The sequence below is a fragment of the Polistes canadensis genome, unplaced genomic scaffold (genome assembly GCF_001313835.1).
Source record: "Polistes canadensis isolate GaletaPanama2010 unplaced genomic scaffold, ASM131383v1 scaffold_25, whole genome shotgun sequence".
Taxonomy (NCBI): domain Eukaryota; kingdom Metazoa; phylum Arthropoda; class Insecta; order Hymenoptera; family Vespidae; genus Polistes; species Polistes canadensis.
The window spans coordinates 562,572-572,210 of NW_014569572.1; the positions used below are offsets into that span (position 1 = coordinate 562,572).

General features: G+C 25.8%; 3 protein-coding genes and 1 long non-coding RNA gene across 4 annotated transcripts; 2 read left to right on the top strand and 2 right to left on the bottom strand.

Moving 5' to 3' along the window:
• Positions 1-6: 6 nt before the first annotated feature.
• LOC106783768 (anaphase-promoting complex subunit 7) lies at positions 7-2,842 on the bottom strand. Its single transcript, XM_014742606.1, has 6 exons — positions 2,461-2,842; positions 1,889-2,215; positions 1,397-1,806; positions 908-1,322; positions 551-825; positions 7-417 (listed from the first exon to the last, which is right to left on the bottom strand). Exons 1-6 carry the CDS (start codon positions 2,527-2,529, stop codon positions 195-197), a joined length of 1,719 nt encoding a protein of 572 aa, XP_014598092.1. The 5' UTR covers positions 2,530-2,842; the 3' UTR covers positions 7-194.
• Positions 2,843-3,277: 435 nt separating this feature from the next.
• LOC106783814 lies at positions 3,278-4,751 on the top strand. Its single transcript, XR_001381355.1, has 2 exons — positions 3,278-3,415; positions 3,551-4,751. It is a non-coding gene; the product is annotated as an uncharacterized LOC106783814 (long non-coding RNA).
• On the bottom strand, positions 4,098-6,542 carry LOC106783813 (46 kDa FK506-binding nuclear protein). Its single transcript, XM_014742709.1, has 4 exons — positions 6,377-6,542; positions 6,095-6,184; positions 4,793-5,801; positions 4,098-4,713 (listed from the first exon to the last, which is right to left on the bottom strand). Exons 1-4 carry the CDS (start codon positions 6,384-6,386, stop codon positions 4,632-4,634), a joined length of 1,191 nt encoding a protein of 396 aa, XP_014598195.1. The 5' UTR covers positions 6,387-6,542; the 3' UTR covers positions 4,098-4,631.
• A 1,464-nt stretch (positions 6,543-8,006) lies between these two features.
• LOC106783729 lies at positions 8,007-9,295 on the top strand. The gene is made up of 5 exons (XM_014742521.1): positions 8,007-8,030; positions 8,100-8,316; positions 8,401-8,547; positions 8,696-8,867; positions 8,958-9,295. Exons 2-5 carry the CDS (start codon positions 8,197-8,199, stop codon positions 9,269-9,271), a joined length of 753 nt encoding a protein of 250 aa, XP_014598007.1. The 5' UTR covers positions 8,007-8,030; positions 8,100-8,196; the 3' UTR covers positions 9,272-9,295.
• The last annotated feature ends 344 nt before the right edge of the window (positions 9,296-9,639 follow it).

A 9,639-nucleotide genomic window follows, 5' to 3' on the forward strand; every position in this document is an offset into this window, starting at 1 on the left:
GAAGTCTAATTCAAAAAAAAATCTATTTGTAAATCTTATGTCGATCTATAATACATACGGAATACTATAGAATCGAATAATAGAATATTATATGATGAAAATTCTCATGATTCAGAATTAATAATAGATCTATGGTGTTTTACATAATAATTACATATAAAAATTAGTTCATTTCATATAAACAAATTGTATTATTACTGGCTATTAGCCTCAAGATCCATATCAGACCAAACAGCTTCAGTTTCGCTTTCATCGGGTGCTTCATCAATATCAGTATCTGGTAAACCATCTCCAACGTCATAAGTTGTATCTGCTTGTTCTTCTCCTACAGTCATGTAATATGTTGAATCTAATTTACTTGAAGTATTATCAAGTCTATGCATTCCCTCCAACGCTCTTCTATTACTTGGATCCAAACTGTCGTAATTAAAAAATAATTTATCTTATATTAATATGTTGTTTATATATATATATATATTGTTAAAATTAGCTTAGAATTAACTACTTTTTGAAATTTCAAATAGAATTTTGTGTTTATTAAAATACTCACTTTAAAGCAATAGCGTACTGATCTAAAGCTTTCTCTTCATTATGTACCCTTGCCCAGAGATCACCTAACATTTGATGCAATTTACAAGTAGGCTGTATTTCAACTTGCCTTTCGAGTAATTCTATTGCTGCTTCTAAGTTCATTTCTTGTTCATATATTTCAGCTAACAAGTATACGGTTGGTAAATGAACTTCGTCTTGAGCTAATGCTTTTTCCAAAAGGTTTTTAGCTTTTCCGACTGATACAGGATCTTTCATTAGTACGGAAGCATATAACTGTAATCATAATCCTAGTATCATAATTTGTAATCATAATTTTTTATAGGCTTTTCATTAAAGTGCATTTCTTAATACTCACTGTCAATACTCTAGGAGTATGACCAAGCTGCTTACAGGAACCACTTGCAATGTTTAAAGCTTCTCTTAATCTATGCATTCCGACTAGACAATCAATCAAACCTTTGTGCGGTTCATAACGATATGGTTTTAATTGCACAGCATGTCTAAAGAAAAATAATGCATCCTGATATTTCTTTTGTTCAATAAGAATATTTCCTCTTAAAATCGTTGCTTCAATATCATTAGGATTTAGATTTAATGCTTGTGCTGTTAACGTATTGGCTCTATTATATTTTTTGGATGCATATAAAGAATAAGCCATAGCTACATATATTTCACCTATATTTTCACTATTTGTAGTTATCACAGAAATCAACCTTTCTAATTCTTTTATGTGATGTGTTTTAAATAAAACAGCAGCATAAATATCGACACTACAAAATATACAAATATAAGATATAACATGTTTATAATATTGTTTCTAGCATATAAAGATATTCTCTCTTACCCTGTCATAACATCTGGTTCTATAAGTCGGGCTCTCCTTAAACACAATAAAGCATTTTTATCGTCACCTGCATAATAATAACATTCACCCATTGCTGATAATAAATTAAAATTGTCTCTTAGTAAATTAATAGTATCCAAGGTTCTCAATGTCGTTACGGCATGAGTATATTCTCTATTATGAATTTGTGCATGTGCCTTAATCCAAGTATTTAACCAATCTAAATTAGATAAACTTGCTGCACATCCAACTATAAGGGAATTAACTTCTATTCCTTTTATTCCTAAAGATAATAATCCTTCTGCAGCTTCCAAGGCTAAAGGACATTCTCGTAATACTTCTTTATACGTTGTAATAGCAGATCGTTCCATTCCTTGTTCGTGAAACATTTTTGCTAATGCCATATTAATCTGCAAAGGAAAAACAATAATTAACAAAATTAGAATAAATTATTTTCTGACAAATAACAAATTTATAAACAATTATTTATACCTTAGCAGTTCTTTGTTTACCAGGAATACTTTGAAGAACTTGAAGTGCTTCCTGTGAATTTTTCAACTTGATTAAACATAAGTGAATCTGAAATTTAATGTCTATATCCGATGGTAAATCTTTTTGACCATCTTGTAATGGCTTACTAGCACATTTAGATTTTAAAAGGCACTTTCGAAACTGTAATGCTTTCTTATATAATGCTTCCGCTTTCCTATATTTTCCTAAATAAAAATGGGCATCCGCATAATACACGTAAACATGAAACTTTCCATGTACTGGCAAAAGTTCTGAATTATGTTCGCTAAGGGATAAAACCAGATTGGCCTAGAAAAAAATTATAAATTGTCAATTATCTGTTTCATTTTTAACATAAATTATATGTAAGTTATATTAATAATTTTAGTAAAAGAACAATGGAGGTAATAATTAAAAAAAATAAAACTTTATATAAAAAATTAATATTACAAAGCAATTACTTATATTAAATGAAAATACGAATCTATATTTAGAACTTTATATATATATAAAGTATATTCTTAAATTAATAACAAAAAGAAATTTCAACTTACGAGAGAAATAACATTGGAATATAACGATTGATTGTATAAAAGTTTAATTTGTTCGTATAATCCTGACATCGTATCTTTTTGTTTATAAATGTCGCAAACAAATATTTTCAAAATATTACCTCAGGTGTATATAATCAATTATTAATTAAATTTAATTTAATTTAATTTTTATCATAACAATAAATATTCATTTCAATGAAAAAAAGATAATTGATCAGTATATACCGAAGATACACTTGAACACATTTCTTCGTAGTAAACACATGTTTGTATGTATTTAATACAAAATATTAATAAGTATACTCTATAGATAAAATTGGTTAGAATCTTACTGAAATGCTAGTAACCACTAAATTGGTTACTATGATGGAGACATATGAATTTAAAAAACAAAACATGAAAACAATAAACTTTGATAGATTTCGATATCTTATTAGATTGGTCAATAAGTATAATAGTTTTTCAATTGTAAATGAATATGTAACGTCTCTCCTTGGGACATTAGAAATATTCCTAGAAACTTCCAATTGTGTCTCATAGGGATTTTAGAAAAGTTGCAAAAATCTCCATACAGTTCAAAAAGTTAACAAAAAAGCGGCAAATCAAATAGTTGTGATATTTCAGAGAATGCTAAAAAGATAACAAGATTAATTATATATTAAAATACATTTGTATGTATATATTTATACTATTATGCCATGTGACTAAGCTACACGATGTGTTTTACAATGAATATTTTTATTTAGGGTTTATTTTTGCGCTATCCTTAAGGCCTGTCGATATGATAGGAATTATTAATCTGTCGCAACGAAAAAGAGCATAAGAATATTATTGGTGTTCACTCTATATTTGATATTTTTACTTCAGCTTAATACTTGCTGATTTATCGTTACATTGAAGTTATTCATCTGTTTTTTAAATAAATATTTATTTATTACATAAAAATAAACTATCGGTAATATCAGAGACTAATAAAACAATAATAAATTGTACTTAAAATATGATTATCAAATATCATTTGCATTTAAATGGTTTCTTAAATAATGTATTTTTGTATATTCAAATTATTAATATTATTTTCATATTACAGGTTATTATAAAGAAAAAAGAAGTTAATAAAATGGTATGTGTACCATGCGTTGCTGTTCCTATATTATTAATTATATGGAGATTTTTAATTCAACCGATTATTTTAAAATGGTGGCAATTAAAAAACAAAATCAAATGTACTAATGAAAAAGAACCAACATCAGATTTAGTTAAAGATTGTAAAAATGGAGTATGTACATTAGCATGGAAGAAAAAGGACGAAGACATAGGAAAAGTCGATTAAAATTTCCTTGAAAAAAATTAGCAAATCATTCCAAAGACTGCTACTATGCAGATACAATAGTCTGTACAAACCTTTTTCTATTTATTTTTCACATTTTAAAGTTCACCTTTAACACAATGAATATGAAAGATAAATTATATTAAAAAAATATTTAATTGAAGTTTTAATTTTATTACATGATATTTCGATGAATACAATTAATTAATACATTTAATGTGTACATTACTTTTATGATACATATGACTTAAAAGTTGATTTTACGAATTTTATTATAAAAGTTTAAATAAACATATGCGAACTAGAATATTTGCAAAATTTACTTGAAAACGTCAATTACTTTCGTATAATATTTAACAGTAATCTGTAAGATGTTACAATTAATTATAGTGAGATATAGAATGTATTATACTTGTATACAATGTACTTTGACTCTGCTGTATCATATGTTATCTGTATAAATCATATTAAATGCAATGCATTAATGTAACTTCTTATCAAAAACATTAACACTTTGTTTTATCGTATATCTAACAATTCAAACTGCTTTAACCTATTTAGGCGTTCCTTCATAAATTTCATAAGTTTTTATTTGAGCATAAATTACTTACCATTAACATATAAGGATGTCACAAAAAAAACATAAAATTATCTGAACAATACTGTAACAAAAATGCATATATTGTCGTAGTATGAGAATAAAAATTATATTTAATATAAAACATTTAATAATATATTAGCATAAAAATATTAAAACATCCTTTTATGGTAATAGACAAATAATAAAACCTTTTAAAATTAATTATGAGAAGTATGTAAATATTTATCAGATTATGACATGTTAATGGATACTTTTGAGTTCAATGTCGAAAACAAGTGTACTGTTACCAGGAATAGTAGGTGGGAAACCTTTAGCACCATACCTAAAAAAATAATTAACTTATAGAATAAACATACTAAACACAACATAATAGTGCATTAAATCATAATAAATATACTTACCCCATAAAAGGAGGTACTGTAATTTGTCTCTTTCCACCAACTTTCATGCCTACGATACCTACATCCCATCCTTTGATAACTTCACCCTTTCCAAGTCTAAATTTAAACCCATCTCCTTGTGTAGTTGAGTCAAATTTTTTTCCATTTAGTAATCGTCCCACAAAGTAAACAGAAATAAACTTTCCTGGCTTTACTGGTGCACCGGTACCATTCTTTAATTCTTTTACTACTACACCTCCTTCAAGTACCCTCTTTTTCTGTTCATTCGCAGTATTTTGTTGTTGATTTTCTCCTTTATTCTTTTTTTGTTGGTCTTGTTTGGCAACCTTTCCATTAACCAATTTTTGTTTATCTTTTTTTTTTGACTGTTGTTGTTGCTGCTGCTGCTGTACTTCCTTATTTTTGTTTCCTTGTGGTTTGCTAGATTTTTTTTGTACTTTCTCTTCTTCTTCCTCCTCTTCATCATCCTCAGCATCATCATCATTATTATCACTATCATCAACTTCATCATCATCATCGTCATCATCATCATCTTCATCATCATTATCGCTTACGTCTCCTTCACTCGAAAGACAAGTTTGAAGATCACTTAAAATAGATTGGTATTTAGCCAAATCTTCATCATTTGTTTCATCTAAATCTTGATCATCTAAAGATTCAACTTTCTGTTTCGTTCGTTTACTTTTTTTATTTTCTTGTAAAGCTGCTTGCGCTTTTCTCTTTGGGCGTTTACGAGATGGCACTTCCTCTTCCTCTTCCTCTTCTTCCTCCTCTTCTTCCTCCTCTTCCTCTTCCTCTTCTTCTAAATTTTCATCTAAATCTACATCATCCTCTGGTATTAAGTAACCAGTTAAATGTACACGACTTTGGCCATTACATGAAAATGCTATTTTATTTCCCTCTTGAAAGTGTAAGTCAAGCGGTACTTGCCACACTATGCCTTTCTTTAAACTACAGAGTAAATAATTTGAACCATCATAGCAGAGGGTCACTTGTACTACATCGTCGTCTACAACAGTAAATATATAAACAAATAAATTTTAATTAAAAGTTTATTTTATGAAAGAAAAAATTTAAGTAATTCTTATTAGGATATATTTTCATATTATTCAGAAATACTTAGTCATCTGAAACTGTATTAATTGTCCAAATGTTATTACTAACTGTAACAATAACCTCTACCGTAACTTTTTAAATATAATCAAGTATATAAAAAATAAAAAAAATTATAATCCAATACAGTGTAAAAAGAAGCATCACACAAATACAAAAATTAGAATGTAACGTAAATGTTTAACTTACCGGCGCTTGTAACATCTAAAGCTGCCATTGACACGTGGAATGATTTTTCAACGGTTTGGGTATACCGTTTATTCGGTTCCATTATCAAACCTAATGAAAAAATAAATATACATATTAAATTAATTAGAAAAAATCTTGAAATATTATGTATTTTTTGTCCTTTTCTAAATGTATATAAATTATCATCGAAAGCACATGGCGGCGCCCATTCTTGTGAAAACAGTACCGGCAAAATTAAGACAAAAAATCATATATATTTCTATAAATAAAGCTATTATTTACCCCAAAACATTTTGAATTGTTTAGTGTATAACTTTGGAAGGAATTCAACAAAATTATATTAATGTTAACAATAATACTTTCAGCTTTTCCAATACGTTAATATAGATCAACACGATATAAACTGAACACGTCTAACGTTCTCGCGCCAATGCAACAATGACGAACGACCACCGAACAAGAAACAAGCGACACTAGCGCCAATACCGGAAAATCATTTCTTTACATTTCTTTATATTTAATTCAATTCATATGTGAATCTTTTTAATGATATTTGATTTATTATTTTAATCTAATTTTATTTAATTTTACTTAATATATTAAACTTAAGATCTAATAATTTCTGTTCCTAATTTCTGCCAAAAAGCTACGAGAACAACGTCGAATGTTCAAATTATAATTTCATTATGTGATATTAATATGTTAACAACTAATAATAACGAAAAATATTCTGTTATTATTATTATTAACTTTGCGATTGATTTCTTTTGTTTTAATATTGTAAGATTATTAATACTTTCTTGTGTTCATAATCAATAAAATTATTATTACTGCGGTAGATGGCACTGTTAAAAATGTATAAAATATGATGCTATTTTTTCTAGTCTATGTTCATGTACAATAATTTTGTAAATCCTTATTTCAGAAAGTACCACGATTTTGATAAAAAAAGTACTATTTGTATTAATAAATACAAGCATTGATCATATCGTTAAAGGTCCAATAAAGTTTCCATCTGCATCCGCAGATGGCACATATTACTTGCCTTTGATATCATTCTTTTTTTTTTTTATTCTCGGATCTCACGTAATATCAATTATATTTTAAATCAGTTGTTAATTTATAAATTTGGTAATTTCTAAATTATTAATTGCAACATGATCTCAAAAAAAGATTAAAGATATTATTTCTCTTTAATCGTACGGAATTTTCTAGATTATATTTATATATGTATATCCATCGAAAAAGAGAGAAAAAAATAGAAAAAGATTTATTTGGATGAAAATTGTTGATATATAGAATATAAATTATTTTTATTATATGAAATATATTTATATGCTAATATATCTTTATATATATGAGTTTAAATATTTATTGTAATTATATTGTAATTATTTTCGTTTACTAATTTTAAAAATGATGAAGATGTGAATTATATTTTGTACGTGTAGAATATTAATATTTTAGATAAAGAAACGAATTCTTTTGATATTGAAAAATGAACATGTCTAGTAAGTAATATATTTACTAATATGGTAGGAAGTTTTAAATGAATGCTATAATGTGTATTACAATTGTAAAAATAATATAATATATTTTATAATCTGATTTCAAATTATTATAAATTGATATAACTTAAAAAGTGATTAGAGTTTTGATTTACATAAAAAATATTTGTATAGTTGTCTGAAGAATAGGGTGAGAGGATTTATGTTTATTTTACGAATTTTTATTTTGTGATTATAGTAAAAAGATTGGATATGCTTACAAAGTATACAGTTTATAATTTATCTGTAAAAAAAATTCAATCTATAATATATACTTATAGAAAACAAATGTACTCTAATAGTACATCTAATGAATTAAATTATACTTCTGACCATGATAATTATATTTTAAAAATATTAAATAATAAAAAAGTGGATTATTTTAAAAGGTTAGTTATAATAATTTACCTTTAATTCTAAAAATACTTAAAAACGTATAATAAAGTCATTTTTTCTAGGTATGAAATCTCTCAATTTCATGCTTATGAATTGCACAAATATCGTGATAAAAATGGTATATATAAATCATTAAAAGATTTATTTAAAATAGAAGGTATGACAAAAGAGATATTAGATAAATTTATACTATCAATTATTAATAATAAAGAATTGGAAAAAGATACAAAATTAAAAAAGTCTATTGTTTCCTCTTCGATACGAAATATCTCACAACAGGTAAAAAAATTGCTTAGTCTTTTTTTAAATATAATAAATATACGTAGTAATGATGATATGATCTTATATTTAACATTATTTTAGCAAATATCTACTATATTAGGGATCTATATAGAACCTAATATTATTAGTTGGACGTTACTCGAAACTAAAGAAAAAGTATTGGAATGGAATTATGAAAATTGTTCACAAAATACCAAACATGAAAGTACTTCTCAACTACTTAAATTGGTAAATATTAAATATATGTTATCTTTTTTCACGTGTATGTATAAAAAATCAACATTAATAACATAATATTTTGTAGTCACTTATATTACTTTAAGAATTTCATTAATTTTAATGATAAAATACATAAGATTATTTTGTTTTTTGACAGGCCTGTACATTAAATGATAAGATTCCCAAGGCTGACATTTATGTAGTAAATGATACAAATTTTAATTTTCACATGGTAAAATCTATAGGACAGATACAAAGATTTTTACGGAAAGAGCAATTGAAAGCAATGATTCTAGCTTTTCTTACACAAAAGACTTTATCATTGCAGGGTATGTTAATCAAATGATAATTATTAAAATAATAATGTATTTTTATATGTATTTCTGTTATAACTAATAGCTTCTATGTTAAAATTGTAGAAAACAATGAAGTTTTATCAAACGCAAATAATATTTATCTATTGAAATGTGAGGATATTGCAAAATTATTTGACATTTACATAGGTCGAGAAATAACGTCTACTGCGACAGTAATTGAAAGATTATTATGTAAAACAGATGGTACAAATATAAAAACTAAAAATCCTATTAGTGTATATATACAACAAGAAATAATGCAAACATATAATAAGCAAATAGATTCCATAAAAGACCAAATGAATTGGTCTTTATTAATTGCTTTAACGTTTTTACAATTAGGTGTTCTTCATAAACATGATTATAATTTTGTTTGAGATAATAAAAATGATGAATAAATTGAAGAAGATTTCGTGTTTCATTAAAATTACCGATTGTTAATGAAAAGAAATCTTTCTTTTAAAGGAATTATTTTATAAATCACTGAACATTATAATAAATAAGATTTTAAGTACACTCTTTATGAAAATAATATTTTATAAAACAAGAAAATTTTTAATAATAATTATAATAGGGATCACATTTTCAACACAAATTATAAATGTATAATATCTGAAAAATATTTTTATCAAATAAGCCAAGTTTTTTATCAAGAACATTTCATTTATAAATTTAAAGGCAGACTATTTCCATATTTTGGCGATAGGTGCGCTAGTGTCCCTGTATTTGACGCTATCTTGCATTA